This window comes from Carcharhinus amblyrhynchos, chromosome 7 (genome assembly GCF_965287045.1).
Source record: "Carcharhinus amblyrhynchos chromosome 7, sCarAmb.v2.hapA, whole genome shotgun sequence".
Classification (NCBI taxonomy): Eukaryota; Metazoa; Chordata; class Chondrichthyes; order Carcharhiniformes; family Carcharhinidae; genus Carcharhinus; species Carcharhinus amblyrhynchos.
The window spans coordinates 100,349,472-100,374,435 of record NC_137330.1 but is presented as its reverse complement, the minus strand read 5'-3'; the positions used below and the strand labels follow the sequence as shown (position 1 = coordinate 100,374,435).

The following is a 24,964-nucleotide window of genomic DNA, read 5'->3' as shown; positions in this document are numbered from 1 at the left end:
CTTACCCTCTCGTCTTCTGTCATGCCTTTGAACATTTGCTTTACAGAAGCTAGTGTCGTAAAAATGGGCCATGTCCTCTTCAGCCGCACTCCATTTGCACCATGCTGATGCAGCCGGGGGTATGCTTTGCTGCTCCTATCTCACCCAAGCTGAGTTTGGAAGATTGGGCAAGATGTGTTTTAAAATTCAACAAAAGTAGATTCTTCTGGTGTGGCAATCCACTGGTGATTGCCACTCTGAGGAAGTTACAGGCCAATGTGTTTTCATAATGACAACCATTCCGCACCCAATCATTGAGATTGAATCAATCTAAAGATTCTCTATTGTCCATTTTATGTCTCCAACCCGCAAATCTTTGCTGTTCCTATGTAGAAATATAGAAAATAGGTGCAGGAGTAGGCCATTTGGCCCTTTGAGCCTGCACCATCATTCAATATGATCATGGTTAATCATGCACTTTCAGTATCCCACTCTTGATTTTTCTCCATACCCTTTATCCCTTTAGCCACAAGGGCCACATCCTGCTCCCTCTTCAACATATCTGACAAACTGACCCAGCAGTTTTCTGTGATAGAGAATTCCACAGGTTCACAATTCCCTGAGTGAAGAAGCTCTTCCTCATCTCAGTCCTGAATGGTTTACGCCTTATTCCTAAGACTGTGACCCCTAGTTCTCCACTTGCCCAACATCGGAAATATTCTTTGTACATCTAGCCTGTCCAGTCCCATCAGGATTTTTTATGTAGCTATGAGATCCCCCCTCATTCTTCTAAATTGCAGTGAGTACAAGCCCAGTTGATCCAGTCTCTCTTCATATGTTAATCCTACCATTTCAAGAATCAGCCTGGTGAACCTTCACTGGACTCCATCAGTAGCAAAATGTCTTATTAGTGGTTTTGGCAGCCTTAAAAGTGGATTTATCTCCAGGCCCAAATGAATTGGGCCCTATGTTGATATGGAGGCAAGGGAGGAGTTTGTAGGGGCTCTGACCCAAATTTTCAATTCCTCTCTGGCCAAGGGAGATGTGCCTGACCACTGGAGAAAAGCTAACGTGGTTCCATTATTTAAGAAAGACTTTGAAATAAACCAGGGAACTACCAACCAGTGAGTCTCACGTCAGTGGTAGGGAAACTATCAGAGAAATTTCTGAAAGGGAACATCTATGTCCACTTGGAGAGACAAACCTTGATCAGGGATGGTCAGCATGGCTTCATCAGAGGGAGGTCATGCCTAAAATATTTGATTGAATTTTTTGAGAGAGTAACCAGGTGTGTTGATGAGGGCAATGCAGTCGATGTCGTTTATATAGATTTCAGCAAAGCCTTTGACAAGGTCCCACAGGGATACTTGTAAAGACGGTAAATTCACATGGGATACAGGATAATTTGGCTCAGTTGTAGGAGACACAGGGTAATGACAAAGCTACTTTAGTGACTGGAAGGGATATGTGTAGAGCCCCCTATTTATTATTTGTCATTTATATAGATGACATTGATGACTATGTTGGGGAGTATGATTAGTAAGTTTGCAGATGACCCAAAGATTGGACAGTGGTTAACAGTGAACATAGAACATTACAGCGCAGAACAGGCCCTTCGGCCCACGATGTTGCGCCGACCAGTTTAAAAAAAAACAACAATGACCCACTAACCTAAACCAATCCCTTTTCGTCCATAAACCTGTCCACGGACCTCTTAAACGCCCCCAAACTAGGCGCATTTACAACTGCAGCAGGCAGGGCATTCCAATCCCTCACCACCCTCTGGGTAAAGAACCTACCCCTGACATCTGTCCTATAACTACCCCCCCTTAGTTTAAAGCCATGCCCCCTCGTGCTAGATTTTTCCATCAGAAGAAAAAGGCTATCACTATCCACCCTATCTAAACCTCTAATCATCTTATATGTTTCAATAAGATCCCCTCTTAGCCGCCTTCTTTCCAGCGAAAACAACCCCAAATCCCTCAGCCTCTCCTCATAGGATCTCCCCTCCATACCAGGCAACATCCTGGTAAACCTCCTCTGCACCCTCTCCAAAGCCTCCACATCCTTCCTGTATTGTGGGGACCAGAACTGCACACAATACTCCAAGTGCGGCCGCACCAGAGTTGTGTACAGTTGCAACATAACGCTACGACTCCTAAATTCAATCCCCCTACCAATAAACGCCAAGACACTGTATGCCTTCTTAACAACCTTATCTACTTGATTCCCAACTTTCAGGGATCTATGTACACATACACCTAGATCCCTCTGCTCCTCCACACTATTCAAAGTCTTCCCGTTAGCCCTATACTCAACACATCTGTTATTCAGAGAGTCTTGGGCTACAAGAAGATATAACCAGAATGGTCAAATGGACAGATGAGTGGCAGATGGAATTTAACCCTGAAAAGTGTAAGGTGATACACTTTGGAAGGAGTAATTTGACAGAATGGTGGGACACTAAGAAGTTTTGAGGAACAAAAGGGCCTTGATGTGTTTGTCCACTGATCTCTGAAAGTGGAAGGGCATGTTAGTAGGGTGGTGAGAAAGCTTTGTGGGATACTTGCCTTTATCAGTTGAGACATAGATTACAAAAGCAGGGGAGTCATGTTGGAGTTGTATAGAAATTTGGTGAGGCCATAGCTAGAATACTGTGTGCAGTTCTGGTTGTCACATTATCGGAAAGATGTGATTGAACTGGAGAGGATTAATCAGGATGCTCCTGGGATGGAGCATTTATGAAGAGAGGTTGGATAGGCTGGGGTTGTTTTCGTGGAACAGAGAAGTCTGAGGGGCGATCTTATTGAGGTGCACAAGATTATGAGCGGCATGGACAGAGTGGATAAGGAGCAACTATTCCCTTAGTTGAAGGTCATTCACGAGGGGACATAAGTTCAAGCTGAGGGACAGGAGGTTTGGGAGAGGTACGAGGAAAAACCTTTTTACCCAGAGGGCGGTGACTGTCTGGAATGTCTGCCTGGCAGGGTGGTGGAGGCAGGTTGCCTCACACCCTTCAAATAATATCCAGATGAGTACTTGACATATTGTAATATTCAGGGCTAAGGGCTATGGGCTATGTGCTGGCAGATGGGATTAGGTGGAAGTTCAGTTCTTTCTAATGTGTCGGTGTGGACTCGATGGGCCAAAGGGACTCTTCCGCGATGTATGATTCTATGATTCCTTCCTCAGACTAGGGGACCAAAACTACACAAAATATTCGAGGTGTGGCGTCACCAAGGCCCTGTACAACTTCAGCAAGAAGTCTGACAACACCAGGTTTAAGTCCAACCGATTTATTTGATAGTAAACTCACAAGCTTTTGAGGTTCCTCGATCAAATAAATCGGTTGGACTTAAACCTGGTGTTGTCAGACTTCTTACTGTGTTTACCCCAGTCCAACTCCAGCATCTCCACATCACAACTTCAGCAAGACATCCTTATTTCAATAGTCAAATCTTCTTGCTGTGAAGGCCAGTATGCCATTAGCTTTCCTCAACGCCTGATGTACCTGCATGTCACCCATCAGCGACTATTCCACCATGACACCCAGGTCACGTTGCACTTCCCCTTTTCCTAAACTGCCACCGTTCAGATGATAATCTTCCTTCCTGTTTTTTGCCACTTAACTCCTCTTAACCCAGCTTTTCTATTTACAGATGCTGCTGGAACCATTGTTTTTGTCAGCATTTTCTCTTATTTATTGCAAGCATCTGAAACATTTTTATTTATATCTTTTCTATCCCACTTTGTGACTTTTTTTTCTGTAACCTATATATTTGTAACCTATATATTATCTTCCGTCTGTGATACAAAATTTGCAATTAGTTATATTAAAAATTGTCTGTGAAATAAAGGAACAGCAAGGCAAAGATCTGGATACCAATTCCATTTAACGTATATCAAACGATAACATAAATATCTCAAACACGTGTTTTATTGTGGAAAAGATACAGTCATTAGTTAGCTTCAGATGCAGGAGGACAACTGAACTTTTGGGAAGCAGATGATGCCATTAAGCACTTGCCTGTTTCCAGTGCTACTATTGTTCTCGTGAGGGCGGACTGATGCTTTCATTCAAGAGTGCATGACCAGTGTGGCACAAGTAAAATCAACATGTTGTTCGCATGACTTCACTAGCACTTGGCACATTTTCTGTGGCTTAATTATTGTCTCTTTTGTCTAACCAGGAGTATTAGCAGCTGTTGAAAACCATGTAGTACATACTATTGGCACTAATACTATTTTTTCTTGCTATTTAAACCTAAAGCATTAAGGATTTGCTTCGTAGACTCCCTTTTACATAATACTGAAAAAACTAAATTACTTGTCGTCTTTAAATGACTTATTCTACGGGCACTACCATCTAGTTATTACTTAGAGCAATAAGTCTTTTTTCTCAATGTATTATTGCAAAGTCAAATAGGGGGCATAATATGTGTGGTTAAAAACTCAACATTGTGCATTGAATTGCATTTATGATTGGATGAAGCAAGGCAGTGTTAACTAAATTCAGATCAGTTCAGGATTCAGAAAGTTTGTTAAAGCATTTATATTTAAGGGTTCATTCCATTTACAGTGTAGAATCTTTGCTCTTGATCATTTGGTAGATGTTTGCAGTGTTCAGCTAATGATCTGTCTGATTGGTCAGTAACTGTTCAGTGAACAAGAGAGGAACTTTCCTTTATAATTCTATAGAATTCAGCTGCAATGCTTATCAAAATAATCACTTTTATTGCCATTGTATATTTTGTAACATTGTTTGAAATCAATTCTGGGTCATATTTATCTCCCCGCAAGACACAGCACTGCTTCCTGCGCAGCATGCTATTTTCTTTAATTACTACAATCCTTTCAGCAATGATAAAATGGTACAATTCTAAAAAGAGCAAACGAAACTTGTAAATGCTGTAATGATAGAATCTGTGACATGTAAATTATAGCATACTGTGACATTTAATTTTACTTACTTTGATTAACCTGAGTTCTGAAATGTTTGTATAAACTATTAATTGCAGTGTCAGTTTAGTTAAGGCTATCCAGGGTCATCATTGGCTGCCGTTTTGGAAGAAATTAAGCAAATTGTAAAGGGAGAACCATTTTCATGAAAAAATAGTTTCCAGCTGTTTTTAATTGTTGCAAATGCAGAATCTAACAGTATAAATTATAGTTAATTCCGTCATCACATCATTTGTATTTGATGCCATTGTGATGAAGATAATGTGCAGCTGCTCCAACTCTTTTTTTGCCAGATAAAGTATATCTTGAACATAGTCTTTCAGTGGGTTGGATTTTTGCTCCTGAGGCCATGTGAGTCAGAAAATCTCTGGCTTGCCGCACCTGCTTTGGGAGAAAGTGCCAACTCATTCCCCCGTCACACCCTTTAGCTCCATTTCAGCTCCCATGCCTATTTAGTACCAGCTCACCTCTTCCCTTACACTTTATGCCAACTCACCCTCTATCTGCCATTTGAAGACTTCAGCTGCCACGTTCAGATGAACTGCTTTTACTGTAATAAAATAAAATCATGAAAACTTTAAAACACCCTTGAGAATGGCATAGCACACCATGGTTAACACTGCTGCCTCACAGCGCCAAGGGTTTGATTGCAGCCTTGGGTGACTGCCTATGCGCAATTTGTATGTTCTCCATGTGTCTGCATAGATTTCCTCTGGGTACTCAGGTTTCCTCCCACAGTCCAAAGATGTGCAGATTAGGCGAATTGGCCATGCTGGATTGCCCCTTTTGTGTCCAAAGATGTGTAGGTTAGGTGGATTTGCCATGATAAATGTATGGGGTTACAGGGATAGAGTAGGCGGTGAGAACCTAAGTAGGATGCTCTTTCAGAGAATTGATGCAGACTTGATGGGCTGAATGACTTCCTTCTACACTGTAGGGATTTTACGGTAAGTACTTACCATAGGGCACCTGTACAGGAGGGATGGGGAACATTTGAATGGAGGGGGACAAATATCTTAGCTGGGAGGTTAGCTGGAGTGTTTTGGCAGGGTTTAAACTAATGGGGGGGGGGGGGGCGTGGGGATGAGACTGATCGCTTATTAGGCACTGGGATTGGGAGCGAGTTGGGTGACAGGGTAGGTTTGGTTGAAAGGAAAATTATCAGGGGAAAGGAGGATCCGAGTGGGCCTGGAGGGTTGGCTTGCGTCTGTTTTAATGCAAGAAGTGTAACGGGTAAAACGGATGAGCTTAGGGCCTTGATGTTCGTGAGGAATTTGGATGTGGTGGCAGTGACGGAGACATGGTTAAAGGAAGGCAGGACTGGCTGCTGAATATTCCTGTTTTAGGTGTGACAGAGGAGGGTTGAAGAGAGGTGGTGGGGTGGCGTTGTTAGTAAAGGAGCACATCACAGCAGTGCAGAGGGAGGATAATATGGAGGAGTTAGGGATTGAGTCGCTGTGGGTGGAGTTGAGGAATAGGAAGGGAGCGATTACTATGCTAGGGGTGTACTATAGGCCACCCAACAGCCCGAGGGCAGTGGAAGAAGGCATTTGTAAAGACATTTTAGATAGGTGCAGAAAGAATAGGGTTGTTGTAGTGGGTGACTTTAATCTTCCTGGAGTGGATTGGAAGGTGCCTAGAGCGGGGGTTCGGATGGGGAGGAATTTGTAAAATGTGTGCTGGAAGGGTCCTTGGAGCAGTACGTAACTAGCCCGACTAGGGAGGGGGCTATACTGGATTTAGTTTTGGGTAATGAGCCGGGTCAGGTGTTTGAGGTTGCAGTAGGCGAACATGTGGCTAACAGTGACCACAAGTCTGTCTACTTTAGGATAAAAATGGAAAAGGATGAGTGCTGTCCGAAGGGGAGGGTGCTGAACTGGGGGAAGGCGAGCTATAGCTGGATTAGGAGGGAGCTAAAGGACACTGATTGGGAGAGATTGTTAACGGGTAAGTCCACGGTTGGCAAGTGGGAGGCTTTCACGGGCAAACTGAAAAGGTTGCAGGAAAGACATGTACCAGTAAAGAGGAAGGATGGGAAAGGTAGGATTAGAGGGCTGTGGATTACAGGGGATATTGAGGACTTGTCAGGAAGAAGAGAGAGGCATATGTTAGGTCTAAGCAACTGGGAACGGAGAGAGCACTGGAGGAATATAGAGAGAGCAAGAGGAAGCTCAAAAGGGGAATTAGAAGGGCGAAAAGGGGGCATGAAATGGCTTTGGCTGATAGGATTAAGGAAAATCCAAAGGCATTTTACTCTTATATTAGGAAAAAGAGGGTGGTTAGAGGGAAAATTGGTCCTCTTAGAGACAAAGGAGGGGAACTATGCATTGAGTCTGAGGGAATGGGGGAGATCCTGAATGAATACTTTGCATCGGTATTCACGAAGGAGAGGGGCTTGGTGTCTTGTAATGTCTTGGAGGGAGCTGTAGACCAGTTGAAGGAAATACCCATTACGAGGGAGGAAGTGTTAGCGTTTTTAGGTAGCATAAAAACTGATAAAGCTCTGGGGCCTGATGGCATTTATCCCAGGCTGCTTAGGGAGGTGAAAGATGAAATTGCTGGGCATCTGACGCAAATCTTTGTCTCTTCTTTGGACACAGGTGAGGTCCCAGAGGACTGGAGGATAGCTAATGTGGTACCGCTGTTTAAAAAGGGCAGTAGGGATAACCCTGGTAATTATAGGTTAGTGAGTTTGACTTCAGTGGTAGGAAAGTTGTTGGAAAAAATTCTTAGGGATAGGATGTATAAGCATTTGGAGCATTGCGATCTGATTAGGGATACGCAGCATGGATTTGCTCAGGGGAGGTCTTGCCTTACGAATCTGGTAGAATTTTTTGAGGAGGTGACAAAAACGGTTGACGATGGAGCCGTTGATGTCATCTATATGGATTTCAGTAAGGCGTTTGACAAAGTCCCTCACGGTAGGCTGGTAGAAAAGGTTAAAGCTCATGGGATACAGGGACAGGTATCTAGATGGATTGAAAACTGGCTAGGCAACAGGAGACAGAGAGTAGTAGTGGAAGGGTCCTTTTCTAGCTGGAGGTCTGTCACCAGTGGTGTGCCACAGGGCTCAGTACTGGGACCTGTTCTATTCGTAATATATATAAATGACTTGGAAGAGGGCGTACGTGGTGTGATCAGCAAGTTTGCAGATGACACCAAGATGGCGGGATTGGCGGATAGCGAGGAGGACTGTCAGTTGACACAGCAGGATATAGATAGGCTGGTATATTGGGCAGACAGATGGCAGATGGAATTTAATCCTGATAAATGCGAGGTGATGCATTTCGGAAGGAATAATGCAGGGAGGAGTTACACGATAAAGGGTAGACCAATTAAGAGTATAGAAATGCAGAGGGACCTGGGAGTGCAAGTGCACAAGTCTCTGAAGGTGGAAACCCAGGCGGACAAGGTTGCGAAGAAAGCTTACAGAATGCTAGCCTTTATAAGAAGGGGTATAGAGTACAAGAGCTGGCGTCTAATGCTACAGTTGTACAGAACATTGGTTAGACCACATTTGGAGTACTGCGTCCAGTTCTGGTCACCTTACTACTGGAAGGATGTGGAGACCCTGGAGAGAGTGCAGAGGAGGTTTACCAGGATGCTGCCTGGTATGGAAGGACTGGGTTATGAGGAAAGATTGGGTAAACTGGGGCTCTTTTCCTTACAAAGACGGAGATTAAGGGGGGATCTGATAGAGGTGTATAAAATAATGAAGGGTATCGATAGAGTAAACAGTGGCAGGCTTTTTCCTAGATTGGAGACAAATATCACGAGGGGTCACGAGCTAACGGTGAGGGGGGAGAAGTATAATTTGGATACTAGAGGGAGGATTTTCACACAGAGGGTCGTGGGGGTATGGAATGCACTACCAAGTAAGGTGGTGGAGGCAGGCACGCTGGACTTGTTTAAGGTTTACTTAGATAGGCACATGAGTGAAACATGGATGGAGGGTTATAGGAGACGGTTTTAAATAAGGGTCAGAGCCTCGGGACGTTACTGGAAATCTAATGCTACATGTGTTGATATTTTGTCTCTTTTACTCTGCAGGTGTGTCGGTCCACCTTGTTGTCTAACGAGGGGCATGCACACGGTGGGTCGTGCGTGGGCTGCTCTTGGATGTTTCAAGAGTGGCCTAGTACTTTGCGTCGTTGTGTGTGCTTAAAACTGGACCAGCAGACGGGCACCACAACAGTTCAGTGACTATCACTGCTTGCTGTGCAGATACATGGATTTGGGCCAGTGTCTGTGGGGGTTTGCGCATTCTCCCTGCGGTTGCATGGGTTTCCTCCGGGTGCTCCGGTTTCCTCCCACACCCCAAAGATGTGCTCTTAGGCTGATTGGTGTAACAAATTGTCCCTAAATTATTCTCTCCTGAATCTGGTTTCCAATGGGGGTGCCATACGCATATACACGGGTCAAGGTAGGTGTAGGAAATGCTGTGTTAAGATGGCAGCACGGACTCATTGGGCCAAAGGGCCTGTTTCCCGTGCTGTGTTGTTCTTTGTTCTTTGTAGAAAAGACTGGTGCTTGTAATCCCTCATCAAAGAATCTTCTAATAACCTCTTCTTGCTGTCAATCAAATTGTGAGCTTGAGGCCTCCCTGCTGGGATAATTATAGGTTTGGGATGTAGCCATTCATAATGATGTAACGATTGCTTTAGGATAATGTCAAACAACAGCTATTGTAACTGCAACAACAGTTTTCTTTACCTCACACCAACAGAGGCAGTTTTTTTTGGAAAGGAACAGGGACTTGAATAACCTTGCAGAATATCCACCTGTCATGCGCATTTACAGCTACTCTCAAAATTCATAACGACTACACCACATCTTAAGGCCCTCGCTACAGTGGAAATAAAGTCTGTTTGAACTCCAGAATTAAGTTTAAATGGCCCTGCTGTGTTTGTGTTTTCCTCATATATGAGTCCCTCCTCCCCCTCCTCCTCATCATAATTACCATCATCATTCTTCTTCTTCTCCTTCGGGCAGAAATTTCAATCTGTTATGAATGGGGTAGAACCTCCCTCATTCAGATCCCACCCACTATGTCGTAAAGGCTTGTAGATTCTCCAAGGCTCCTCAAAAACCAGGCCGTTGAGCGTTCTGCTACTTGACATGGTTTCAAAGCTGAATTTGTGAATTGCAACGTTCTAACATTTCCTTTTGTCACTGACAGCAGAGTTACTATTCATATGCATCATATGTTTTCTGTGAGGCTTATAGTCCTCATCGCAGGTTACTACAACTAAAAGAATGTGTAGCCTTTCTAGACAGTATAGAAAATATTTACTCAAAGCTCCGAGGATGAATAATTTTTATCTATATAGTATACAATAGACTGGCAAAGTTGGAGTTGTTGTCCTTAAAACAGAGGAGACTAAAAGATTTTATTGAGGTGTTTAAATCATGATAGAATAAATAAATAGAAACCATTTCCAATGGTGCAAGGATCAACAACCAGAAGGAGGCATATTTAAGATGATTGACTAAAAAAAGAGGTGACATGAAGAGGATTTGGATTGCACTGCCTGAAAAGCTAGTGAATACAGATTTAGGTTTCCAAAGGGAATGGATAAAAACTTGGAGAAAAAATTTCAGAAGTCTCAGAAAATAGGCAAAGTGTGAGACCAATTGTATTGTTCTACAAAAGACCAAATAGTGGCCTCCTTTTGCTGTACTATTCAATGATCCTAAGAAGTACAGAAGCAAAAGTTATTTGATGTGCTTAATATTTTTCAATAAAGAATGGCAGATAGTTGATGGTGAGTTTACAACTTGCCTTCCATGATTTTGTTGACATTGGTGGACCTGAAAGGCCTAGTCCTGTGTTCTAATTTTTATGATCATACTCTAGTGGGTGAGCCTAACTCAGCCAGCATTTATTACCCGCTCCAAATTGCCCTTGAGAAGATAAGAACATAAGAAATAGGAGCAGGAGTAGGCCATCTAGCCCTTCGAGCCTGCTCCGCCATTCAATAAGATCATGGCTGATCTGTCGTGTCTCAGTTCCACCTTCCCGCCCCCTCCCCATAACCCTTAATCCCCTTGCCTATCAAAAATCTATGAACCCGCGTCTTAAATATATTTAACGAGGCAGCCTCCATCACTTCAACGGGCAGAGAATTCCAGAGATTCACCACCCTTTGAGTGAAGAAGTTCCTCCTCAACTCCATTCTAAACCGCCCCCCCTTTATCTTGAGGCTGTGCCCTCTAGTCCTACTGTCCTTTCTGAGCGGGAAGAGCCTCTCCACCTCTATCCTATCCATCCCATTCATCATCTTATATGTCTCAATGAGATCTCCCCTCATTCTTCTAAACTCTTAACGAGTACAAGCCTAGTTTATTCAGCCTCTCCTCATAGTTCAACCCCCTCAACTCCGGTATCAGCCTAGTCAACCTCCTCTGCACTCCCTCCAAGGCCAAAATATCCTTGCGGAAGTGCGGCGACCAAAACTGCACATAGTACTCCAGCTGCGGCCTCACCAGTGCCCTGTACAGTTGCAGCAAGACCTCCCTACTTTTATATTCAATCCCCCTCGCTATGAAGGCCAGCATCCCATTCGCCTTCCTGACCACCTGCTGCACCTGCAGGCTGGGTTTTTGCGACTCATGCACAAGGACCCCGAGGTCCCTCTGCACCGTCGCCTGCTGCAGTTTTTCGCCACGTAAGTAATAGTCCTTCCTACCATTATTCCTACCAAAGTGGACAACTTCACACTTGCCAACATTAAATTCCATTTGCCAGTTCCTGGCCCATTCACCCAGCCTATCCAGATCCTTCTGCAGACTTTCCATACCTTCCACACAATTTGCCGTTCCACCAGTCTTGGTGTCATCAGCAAATTTCGACACCATACACTCAGTTCCCTCCTCCAGATCATCTATATAAATGGTAAATAGCTGAGGCCCCAGCACCGACCCCTGGGGCACTCCACTAGTCACCAACCGTCAATCCGAATAGCACCCATTGACCCCCACTCTCTGCCTCCTATTTGACAGCCAATCCCCTATCCACGCTAACACCCTACCCCCAACTCCATGCCCCCTGACCTTCTGTAATAACCTCTTGTGAGGCACCTTATCAAACGCCTTCTGAAAATCAAGAAACACCACATCCACCGGCTCTCCTCTATCCACCGCCCTAGACACATCCTCATAGAACTCCAATGAATTTGTCAGACACGACTTCCTCTTAACGAAACCGTGCTGCGTCTGCTCTATCAAACAATTCTCCTCAAGATGGTGGTGAGCTGTCCTTTTGAACCACTGCTGCCCCTGTGCAGGTACATCCACAGAGCTGTAAAGAAGGGAATTCAGCTGTTTAGCATGCAAGTAGTCTTTTGTTGTGGCTTCACCAGTTTCTTACCTCATTTTTGCTATGCCTGAACCGTGTATTTGCAAAAGTACGGATAGGAAGCTGATATTTGTTTTGTTAATCTTAAATTATTTGTTTATGGGGAACAAGTGATATTTTGGGATAGCTTGTTGAGTTTCTTGAACTTGAGTTCGACTTCAGTCCAGACTTAGGAGTGATGCCTCTACTCTGTAGAATGAGAGTCATCATGCATATTTAATGTCAAAAGCAGGTTTCACAAACAGCAATGGTTTTCATCCTTAAATATCCTTCATTGTTGGGAGAAATAAAGCCTGTACACTGAATCTACCTTTATTAAGAAATCTGTATTAAACATGATCATATCACAATGAAACAAAAGCAGTAAATGAGAAAGCTAAACTTTGAGTGTCTCGGCCTTTTGGTTAAGATCAGGTGTAGTATCTGTTTTTATCAGCCTTTTGGCTACGATCAAGTGTAGTATCGACATGCTGTGCTTGGTTGAGGTCGTTAGGTTACATTTTAGCTTCATTTGAAGCAATTTTTAAAAGCAGCACCTTGGCCTTTTGGCTAAGCTGCAAATGAGATCAAACCTTGGCGGAGGAGCTATGCCTACTCCAATCAGCTTGTATTGTGTAGATCAAGCCCAAGACAGGAGGTGAGAGCCCTGTCTTGTCAGCTTGGATCAGGAATGTCTCAACTTATTGAAACTCTGAATTGGACTTTGTTTGATTGAATTGGAATATAAACAAAAGTATTGTTACCTCATATGGCCCTTTCTTAGGTGAATCAGATTGTTCACAACTTTGAACATTCCATTTGATCCAAAGGTTACCTTCTGATGACATAATCCCTCAATCACAAAGACCACTTGCTCCACTTTTTGTATTATCACCTACCTGTGCCCCACTGTAGCCCTTCTTCTTTTAAATAACATTCCTATGTTTGTTATTTTTTCGGCTCCTCTGTCTGGGTGATGCAAATTATTTAAAATCTTGCTTACCTTTTCCCTTAGTCTTTGTCACCTCCAGCCACAAACTGGTACATTCTCCTCTTAATCTTTCTCCATGAGCTTCAGCTCCAAAGTTCTGTTGCTCATAATCTATCATCTCGCACCAAGTTCTTCTCGTCAGTCACCTCTGCTTCCTGACCTACTCGTGACTCACAATTCTGATCCTCATGTTTAAATTTCCTATCCTTCTTTTCCTGTGTCTACAGCCCAATTCAGCCTACAGTTCTGTGGGAACTATCTTAAATCAGCCATGGAAAATTTGTTAGGCCTCTTAGAAATTGGAGTTTGGTTACTTACTGATCACAATTTATATGTGCAGTGACACACACCAGTCAGCAGCAACAATCATGCGAATTGCCTGAGAATATCTTGGCTAAAGCATTAAGATAGTGATATTGCCTAAAGTATGGATTGTGAAAAGTTACAATGATGGACAGGTGTGCTTTACTAATTAATCAGCTCATATTACTCTTTTTTCTCTTTCATCACTGTACAAAATGCAAATTGCTTTCTTTCTTTTTAAGTGCAACATATTTACATATATTTTTATTTCTTGCCATCTTCTGTAACTGTCTACTCAGTTTAAAATTTGATATACACGTCCACATTCTCTTTTTATGATTCTTTTCACATTTTTATGTGAATTTGTAGCAATGAAATTTCTTAAATGCTGGTTTGGTGCTTTCTCAAAAAATGTTCTCATTGGTAAACAAAATACTTCAATTTCTAATTGCCACAATGGATAAATTAATACAGACATTGTGAATTAATTAATAATAACATGTCTTGATAAATTAAAAATGCTTACTTCTGCTGTAAAATGCTTAATTCTACTATAAAAGTGTTCTCGTCATTTGATGTACTGAGTTTTAAAAATTTACAGCAAAGAATTCAATTCATCATGTTTGCACTAGCTGAAAAAGTGTAGTCCAGCTTCATTCCATTTTCCAAATCTTGATCTGTAGCTTTGTAGGTTATAACATTTCACATGCATTTCCAAATACATTTCAAATGCAGCAGGGATTCTTCTTCTACCATTTTTGCAGACCCTAGCAATTCTCTGGGCGAAAAAATATGTCTCAACTCCCCTCTATCCTCAACAAATTTCTTTAAAACTGTGCTACTGGTTATTGACTTCTACAAAGCGAACCAGATGCTTGCTATGTACTCAGACCAATTTTATACACCTGAACTAAATCTAGCCTCAGCCTCCTCTGTTACAATGGAAAAAACTTCATTCTATCCAATCTTTCCTCAACAGCATTCTAGTAAGCATCTTCTGCATCTACTCAAGAGTGATCAGATCCTTCCTGTCATGTGATAAATTGGACATCCTCATGTTTAATTTACTTAACTGAAGTGTGCACATCTGATGATCTAAAAATTAGCTCTCCATGAGTCCTGGCAAATTTAGCAATAGTGCAGGTGATTGTATATTAATAATGTGTAGAGTCGAATAAGGTATTGATGCTAGAGGGTGGGAAAGATGAGAGCAGGAGAGGGAGAAGGAAAGGTCAGTCTTATCTCAGTACTGAATGAAAAATATTTGATTTTCAATCTACAGTGCATGTAAATATTGGCTATTTTTTGAGGTAATAGCAAACATTGAATGCCTGTGCTTCAGCAAAGAATTAATATTTTAAGCAAGGAAGGGGAAATATTAGTGGTAGGGAAACCGGGCTCATTAATATTTCAAAACACTTTGATCGTTAGTTTACGTAACCATCCAGATCAGTGTTTTTTGTGAATACTATTCTGAGCATGGCTAGCATGCCTAGATTATATGAGTTTTGGTTTCATGTGTTCACTGAGAATTGCACAGAAGAGTTGTCCACAACTAGAGAAAGCGTAAATATGCGTTCTGATAGTGGGGGTTGTGGCACTGAAACTACTCAGTACTGTAAACAGATATGATTTGTGTGTTTGGAGCTGTCAGCAAGTCAAATTCCTTGTTATGCCACATTGAAATTAATTTTCTAATTATTTTAATTCCTATATATATATATAAAATATTTTTACGCAAATATCTTTCAGGTATTATTTATTACTGTGACCTGACCCAAGATGATTTGGAGCCACGGATTTTCAGAGAAGTGACAGTGAAGGGTTTTGATCCATCTGATTACCAAACTATTCAGGTAAAGGGTGAAAAAATTAATCAAGGTCCTAATTATTTTAATGTGTAAAACCAAGTAGTGTAAAAACTAAAATTTACATCCAGTTGAGAATAATTGGGGTTATTTCTGCTAAATCATAGAAATCCTACAGTGCAGATAGAGGCCATTTGGCCCATCTAGCCTGCACCAACAACAATCCCACCCTATCTCTGTAACCCTACAGTTTACCCTGCTAATCTCCCTGAAACTACGGTAAATCTAACATGGCCGATCAACCTAACCTGCACATCTTTGGAATGTGGGAGGAAACTGGAGCACCCGGAGGAAACCCTGACAGATACAGGGAGAATGTGCAAACTCCACACAGACAGTAACACAAGCCGTGAGGCAGCAGCGCTAACCGCTGTGCCACCGTGCTGCCCCAAAGAAGTGGAATTCCGGATTTTTCGAAGTAGACAATGTGGTGAGCGTTTTGTGATCTAGAAAAGGACAGCCAGCAGTTACAAATAGAGCACCCCATCTTGCTCATTGATGCCAGAGATCCAGCTGATATTCAAGCTAGCTTGTAAATGGACAAGTAACCTGCCTGCCTAAAATTATCATAAAGCCATTTGTGCAAATCCATATCTATTTCAAAGATGGCACAAGAAGCTTAACATTTACAATGCTTGTTTCTCATGATTTATCAGTTTTGGAAGATGGGTATCCTTTTTTGAAATATCTCTTAGAAAGAGGACATATCCTTTAACAGTGTTCCCTTATTCAGATAATTCAGAATCTGGTTATCACTTCCACTGATCAAACTCTAGTTTTTAATTTACACTGGTAATTCACCAGTGGTTACCTCTTCAGTGTTATAAGTAACAACTTAGAACTCCTAAGTGCAGTGCAGTACTCAAATGAATTAATATCTGAAGGTAACTCACTAACTTTGTCTCTGCCTGCTGTCTTGGTTGCTGCTGACCATGTTGGGACGCACAGACATGGCACATTTGAACCACAACTGACAGCAGCTTTCTTAGTACCGCACAGAAATTAGGATTTTGTACAAATCAAGATTTGTGTTACTCCAAATGTTTTCAAGTTTCTTCTCTTCCCTGTTTGAAGAAACTTTCCTTTATTCCTGCCTCAATCCTATGCCACGAATAAAACAAAATGTAGATATAAAGTATTTTTGTATGACTCATGCAAGCAAAAAGTCAGCCATCTCTCTTAGTTTTTGGAGGTGTTTTTGAAAATCAGTCTCAAGTCCCCCGCCATCAGTATCTTGGGGATCAATATTGACCAGGGGTATTCCTCAGCCAGCCAAATCAACCCAGGGCTACAAGAGCAGAGGGTGTTTTTTTTTCTTTCAGTAGCTCAGCACCTGAAGCCAGTCCATCAGCCCCCTGAAAAGTACTAGATTGACCTCAAATTATTCTGGAAAGACAAAGTATTTTAAAAAATTTGAAAAACGCATTAAACAAGCTACTTCAAATGACACAGTGGAACTTGCACAAATCCGAATCACAAGGGATTGAGTATTAGAAAAGGGGCTAAAGGCAGACAAATCACCAGAACTTGATGAAATGCATGCCAGGGTTTTAAAGTAAGTGGCTGCGGAGATAGTGGACCCATTGGTTGAAATTTTTCATAACTCTAAATTCTGGGTGAGTACTAGAGATCAGAAAACAATCAATGTAATTCCCTTGTTCAAAAATACTCAAAGATAAAACATATAGAACGAGAGACCACTATAGGTTTAGTACCTATTATTGGCAAGATGCTGAAGTCAGTAATCAAAAAGGAAATAGCTAATCATTTAGGAACGCTTAATAAAATCAAACCTAGTCAACATGGTTTTATGAAAAGTAAATCATGTTTGACAAATTTGCTCTATTTCTTTGAGAATGTAACAGCAAGACTAGATAGGGGAGAACTTGTAGATGTGGTGTATTTAGATTTCCAAAAGGCATTTGACAAGTGCTGCATAAGAGCCTGGTGCATAAAGTAAAAGCCCATAGAATGGCAGGAGTATGTTAGGAAGTATTAGCATGGATTGAAAACTATTTGTTACATTGAAAACAGAGTTGGAATAAATGAGTCATTTTCAAAGTGGAAAGATGCAACAAGTAGAGTACTGCAGGGATCTATTCTTGGCCCGCAATCATTCACTATTTACATTAATGTCCTAGAGGAGAGAACAGAATACAAGGTTTCCAAATTTGCCGTTGACCCGAAGATAGGTGGAAAGGCATGTTGTGATGAGGATATTGTGATTCTGCAAGATAATATTAGTAGATTCGGTGATCAGACAAAACCTGGCAAATGGGGGTTTAATATGGGGAAGAGTGATGCTTCATTAGGAGAAATCAAAAGACGCTGTTATCTAAATGGAATGAGACTAGATGAGTGAAGTACAATGGAGAGAGACTCCAGGCTCTCAGTCTCTCCCATACTCTAACCTCTCTCTCTATTTATCCTCGGGGCCTGCAACTTATTCTGATCCTTGACTGTCGCGAACATGTCCTGCTTGCATTTCATTCTCTTGATGCTTGACGTGAGAGTGACAGCTTTGCAGATGAGTGGTGAGAGATAGGAAGAGCAGGTTCAAATTCTCCAGCCATTCATCTCCAGAGCCCTCACAATGAAGGTGCTGGAGAGAGACTCTGAGGAGTGGAAGGTTTGGTGAGAGGGTGATCCAGAGTGGCAGAGGCCATGAACCTGGGTACTGCAGGAAAGGCTATATTGCTAGAAAAAGAGTCAGAAAGGTGGCTGCAAATTGCCCCGATCAGGTCAAGTGGTCCTATGTCAAAAAAAGACTTTATAAACAAAACTTCCATGCTAAGCAGGAGTACCGGCCCATTAAATGACTAAAGTGAAACAACGAATCTATTGTACCAACTGTCTCAGTAGCTGATGCAAAATCAACATTGTTGATTAAAGTTTATTATTTAAATTGCTTAATAATTCAATTTTTAGTGCTAAATTCCTAATTTGTTTTGTTCAAATTGCTTAAATTATAGAATATTTTTTAAAAATTAATCCAAGATATGGAATGGACTATGTTATACTATCCCACAAACCTCCCTCAACTGTCCTCACAACCAGCACACTAATTTTGTTAGAATAGTAGTTGATATTGTTTGCTGAAAACACTTCATGTGACTTGAAGCAAATCTGTAAGTTTTGCAATCTCAGCAGGTCTAACTCAGCTCTGATGAAAAATCATCCTAACTTGAAAAATTGGCTTGAAGCTCTCCACAGATGCTGTCAGACCTGCTGAAATTTTCCAGCATTTTCTATTTTTGTTTTAGATTCCAGCATCCGCAGTATTTTGCCTTTATGTTGTGCACTGTATTACTTTGAATAATAGGCAAGCTGGATGCCCAACATGAGAAAGGGTCATGGAGCATGAGAGGCAGCTTCAAATTGCCCCGAGTAGGTGTCATGTGGTCCTTTGTGAGACAGAACTTTATAAATATTTTATGTAAATATCACTGCTGCTATTGGCTTTCTATTTCATCCATCTGTGGCATTTTAATAAAGGCCTACTAAAGATTCCTCAGTGCCCAGCACTTCAACGTTTTTACTCTGATTTCACTAGCTTAAGTCCATTTTATCAATTTTAAAGTTTGTTGTTGCATCACTTCTCTTCAGCAGCTTGGCAAATATGCGTTGTAGTATTTTACAGAAGTTGTCTAGAAACACTATGTGTCACAGAGGGCTAAAGCTATTTTATGTTGACCCCCTTCTTTAAGCTTCACCAAGCAGGAGGTGCTTCACTTTTGTAAAATTGTGGTGCGCTTTCATCCAGTTATCTTAGCAATAGCGTTTTCCAAATGCCACAGCATTTCAACTTAAAGGTCAGTTTAAAAAGTCACTGAGGCATCGGTAAAAAGATTAAAAATGAAAGAAATGAAATACATCTAATGGTACTTCAGTCATATGATCAAATGCACATAACCAACTTAAGCCTTCTACAAATGTTTAGATTACAAGAGGCCTTAAAGGCGGTCCCTGGCAAACTGGACTGTGTGTCAAATTGTGAATGCTTTCTAAGTAGGGAGTGATGAGGAATGTTCATGTCCACGTGCAAAAACCACTAAAAGTAAGGAAAATGGAATATTGATCTTTATCTCAAAAAATTAGAAAAGGAATTCTATTTCAATTGTACGCAGCTTTGATCAGACTTACCTGGCATAGAGATGTTCAGTTTTGCACCTTGAAGTACAGGAAAGATAAATTAGCCTTGAAAGGGACACATTGGAAATTCAACACAATGAAACTAGTGTTTAAGGAGTTAAATGATTAAGATTGGTTGCAAAAACCTGACTTCAGCTTAGCAGGTTGAGGTATGATATAATCGAAGAGCCTAAAATTATTCAAACATTTCATAGGGATAGATACAGATAAATTATTTCAGCTAGTAAAACGATTCATAACAAGATGGCATCATCTTAAAATTAAGCTAGATCATTTAGGAGTGAAATTAGGAACCACATTTCTGACACTTATGGTGGAGAAACTTTGAACATGTTCCCTGAAAAGGCTAAGGTGGGTGGGACAGTTAAAATTTTGTTAATTAAGTAGACTGAAAGATGTGAAAAAAATCTGGTAAATGGAGGTATAGACGAGTAATAATCTAATAGCAAAGCAAACTTGAAGCATTGCATGGCCTACCCTGTTCCTATGCATCTATGTAAATTTAAAAATGCCACGATAGTAATAGATTATGTCATGTGGATATTTTAGAACTGAAGATATTCAGCGAAGCAAGCAGGATAAAATGGGCTTTTAGAGTGTTATAGTTTGAGACAACTGCTATCATTTGCATAACTGATACTCTTCAGCCCAAGTCACTTCTGGACTCTAGAATTTTCAAGATTGTAGAATAATGTTGGAATGCCTAATCATGAATTGGAAAACATCATAGATGTAAATATTTACCTGAAACACAAAACACAAAATTATAAAGCAAAAATAAAAATTGTTTTACTTTTATCCAAATACTATATCTTCTGGGTTTCTGCTTCAAAGTGTGGCGGCACATTGGTTAATACGGCTGCCTCACATCGCCAGGGGCTGTGTTCATATCTAGCTTCGGGTGACTGTGCGGAGTTTGCACGTTCTCCCTGTGTCTGCGTGGGCTTCCTTTGGGTGCTTCAATTTTCTTCCACATTCCAGTAGATGTGTGGGTTAGGTTGTGGGCCACAGAGCAGAGTGGTGACTGCTTGCTTTTCATACTGGAAGGAAGTATATAGTGGTGTGCCCCAGGGTTTTGTATTAGGGCCACTGCTCCTTTTGGTGTATTTTAATAACCTGGATTTGGGTACAGAAGGCTTAACTTGCAGATGATGCAAAACTCAGTAATGTAGGAACTAGGAGGATAGTAACAGACTTCAAATGGGCACGGGAACAGACTGTTGAAATAGGGAGACAGTCAATTAAGTTTAATGCAGAGAAGTGTGAAGTGATGCATTCTGTATGCAAAATTACATGATGGAGGTAATAAAAACTAAATAGTACAACTCTGAAGAGGTGTGTGGGGTCAAAGAGACCTGGGGATTGATGTGCACAAATCTTAGATTGTGGCAGGTCAAGTTACGGAGAATATATTTAAAATGGCTTATGGAATACTTGGTTTAATTAACACAATAGAAAAGCAAGGAAGTTGTATTAAATCTTTGTAAAAATACTGGTTGGGCCTCAGCTAAAGTATTGTCTTCAATTGTGGTATGTGTACTTCCAGAAGGATACCAAAGCGTTGGAGAGAGTGCAGGAGAGGTTCTCTAGTGTCAGGAATGAAGGATTTCAGTGGAGAGCCGAGAGAAATTGAGGTTGTTCTCTTTATAACAGAGAAGGTTAAGCAAAGATTCAATAGGCTTCACTTGTATCCATTTTGCCCTACATGGACTAGTGAAAGGTCAGCATCACTGTGATGCTATTTTACTCCCCTCATTACCTGCTGGCAGCTGAAGACATTTTACACATTTTTTGCTAAGTAATGCTTTTTTTAATGCATGTCTTTTGCCCATGTTATTTACTCTTCACATAAGATGAAATACTAACAATGGTTGAAGTGATTCTTTAGATGGGGAATAGATGAAAAAAATGTATTTTTATGGTTAAGTAGCTGAACTGAAGTGGGTTCCAACATTGACAGTATCTTTGCAACTTCTTCCCCTGAGCTTGCATTTCAACCAGCAACATGTTGAGCAGTTCTCCCCATTCCCTTGAATGGCTAAAGACTTTCACTAAATTTTATACAGCTGTTGATTTATCCTTAACACTTTATACCAGAGAGAGTGTATGCACTTGAATCATTTACGTAACTCTGGCCCCAAGGAATTCATTCACTGCTGTGATTAGATTACTATTATATGTATATCATTGTCAACTTGAAACAGTTCTGATAAATGTGGAACAGCAACACCCTTTTATGAAGAAACTTTTTTGAAGGTTCTCTCAATGATTCTAAAATTAGCCCTATCTATGTAGTATTTCATTGCTTGCAGACATTCTTTTCTCTTGGGGCTGGTCCTCATCAGCTTCTTTTAATCTTCGACAAGGGCTCTATTATCAGCGTACTGAAATAACTGGAGAGCTGCTGAGCATTGCGAAGAGATGGTGTCAAATGAATTAATTGTTCCAATTTTACTCTTTTAAGGAGTATATGAATGTTTTGTGTTCTAAATTGGTTATCATTTTGTCATTTTATTTTGTTATATTTGTTTGGTTGTAGTCACATTAGAATAGAATGCTAGATAAAATTACGAAGGCAAGTAAATATGTTTTGTTTTGAAACTGTTGACTACCATTCCAGGTCCCCATTTTAGCTGATATTAACTGTTCCCTCTCCTCTGCTATGGTTCCCCTCCCTTCAAATGTGCCATGATCACCAATCTCCTCAAAAAAAATACCCTTGACTCGTCTGCCTTTGCAAGCTGCCAAACATTGCCAATCTCTCTCTCTCTCCTCCAGAGTCCTGAAACATGCTGTTATCTTACAAATCCATGCCCATCTTTCGAGGAGCTTGTTGGAATCTCTGCAATCAGGTTTTGCCCCTCCCACAGAACTTTGTCAAATCTATAAGTGAGATCCTACATGTCTGTGACCATGGTGTACTATTCTTTGTCCTGCTGCAATCTTTGACACCGCTAATCACACCATCATCCCCCCCCCCCCCATTACTCTCCATCACCCAGCTGGGTGGGACTGCATTTGCTTAAATCCATGCATCAAATCATACAGTGCAGAACCCTTTGGCTCATCGAGTCCGCACCGACACACGATACACACCTGACTTCCAAATTAATTCCATTTACTAGCACTTGGCCCATAGCCTTGAATGTTATGATGTGCTAAGTGTTCATCCAGGTAAATTTTAAAGGTTGAAACGCAACTTGCCTCTACTGCTCTCTCAGGTAGTGCATTCCAGATTGTCACCACCCTCTGGGTAAAATCTTCACATTCCCACTAAACTGCCTCTCCCTCACATAAGAACATAAGAAGTAGGAGCAGGAGTAGGCCATCTAGCCCTCCGAGCCTGCCCTGCCATTCAATAAGATCATGACTGATCTGAAGTGGCTCAGTTCCACTTTCCCGCTTTCTCCCCATAACCCTTAATTCCCTTGCCTACCAAAAACCTATATACCCGTGACTTAAATATTTTTAGTGAGGTAGCCTCCACCACTTCAACAGGCAGAGAATTCCAGAGATTCACCACCCTTTGAGTGAAGAAGTTCCTCCTCAACTCCGTTCTAAACTGCCCCCCCTTATCTTGAGGCTGTGCCCTCTAGTCCTGCTGTCCTTTCTGAGTGGGAAGAATCTCTCTACCTCTACCCTATCCATCCCCTTCATTATTTTATACGTCTCTATAAGATCTCCCCTCATCCTTCTGAACTCCAACAAGTACAGACCCAGTCTATTTAGTCTCTCTTCATAGTCCAACCCCCTCATTTCCAGTATCAGCCTAGTGAACCTCCTCTGCACTCCCTCCAAGACCAAAATATCCTTGCGCAAGTGCGGCGACCAAAACTGCACACAGTACTCCAGCTGCGGCCTCACCAGTGCCCTGTACAGTCGCAGCAAGACCTCCCTGCTTTTATGTTCTATCCCCCTCACTATAAAGGTCAGCATCCCATTTGCCTTCTTGATCACCTGCTGCACCAGCAGACTGGGTTTTTGCGACTCATGCACAAGGACCCCCAGGTCCCTCTGCACTGTAGCATGCTGCAGCTTTTCGCCCTTTAAATAGTAATCCCTCCTACTGCCAAAGTGGATAACCTCACACTTGCTAACATTGTACTCCATCTGCCAGGTCCTCACCCACTCGCTCAGCCTATTTAGATCCCTGTGCAGACTATCCACACCCTTGCACAATTCGCTTTTCCACCCATGTTTGTGTCATCAGCAAATTTTGACACCCTACACTCAGCCCCCTCCTCCAGATCATCTATATAAATGGTAAATAGCTGAGGCCCCAGCACCGATCCCTGCGACACTCCACTAGTCACCAACCGCCAATCAGAATAGCACCCATTGATACCAACTCTCTGCCTCCTATTAGACAGCCAATCCTCTATCCACACTAACACCTTACCCCCAACTCCATGCCCCCTAACCTTCTGAAGCAACCTTTTGTGCGGCACCTTGTCAAACGCCTTCTGAAAATCGAGAAACACCACATCCACCGGTTCCCCTGTCTACCGCACTAGTCACATCCTCATAGAATTCCAATAAATTTGTCAAACACGACTTCCCCTTAACGAATCCGTGCTGCGTCTGCTCTATCAAACAATTCTTCTCTAGGTGCCTCGCTATTTCTTCTTTGATGACGGATTCAAGCATTTTTCCAACAACAGACGTTAAACTAACCCTGCCTTTTGCCTGCTACCTTTTCTGAACAGCGGCGTAACATTAGCCGTTTTCACCTTGAACCTATATCCCCTCATGACTGACCCTTCAACTAAGGGGAAGAGCTGCTCCTTATCCACTCTGCATATGCACCTCATAATCTTATATACCTTGATCAGTCTTCTCTGCTCCACCAAAAACATGAGATGCCACCATTGGACTGGGGTAAACACAGTAAGAACTCTGACAACACCAGGTTAAAGTCCAATAGATTTATTAGGTAGCAAAAGCCACTGGCTCAACAATCACCAGGCAAGAGTGTTCTCTTCGTGTTGGGGAACATTTCAGCTGTCGTGGGCATTCGGCTTCTGACCTTAAGCGTTCTCCAAGGCGGCCTTCACGACACACGACAACGCAGAATCACTGAGCAGAGACTGATAGCCAAGTTCTGTGCATGTGAGGCAGCCTCAACCAGGATCTTGGGTTCATGTCACACTATCTGTAACCCCCACTACTTGCCTGGGCTTACAAAATCTCACTAGCTGTTCTGTCTGGAGACAACACACATCTCTTTAACCTGTGCTTAACGCTCTCTCCACTCACATTGTCTGTCCCTTTGAGACTTGATTACCTGGAAAGACTCGCATTCCAACCATTATTTTGTAAATTGAGTTTGTGTCTTTATACGCCCTGTTTGTGAACAGAACTCCCACTTACCTGATG

At 41.8% G+C, this 24,964-nt stretch overlaps 1 protein-coding gene across 1 annotated transcript in view; it reads left to right on the top strand.

Annotated features, from left to right (window-relative positions):
- Positions 1 to 24,964, top strand: part of LOC145345154 (prolyl endopeptidase-like) — a 143,409-nt gene that overhangs the window by 60,407 nt on the left and 58,038 nt on the right. The window contains exon 10 of the mRNA XM_080192824.1: positions 15,321 to 15,424. Coding sequence (XP_080048950.1) covers positions 15,321 to 15,424 — 104 coding nt within the window. The remainder of the gene's footprint in view (positions 1 to 15,320; positions 15,425 to 24,964) is intronic.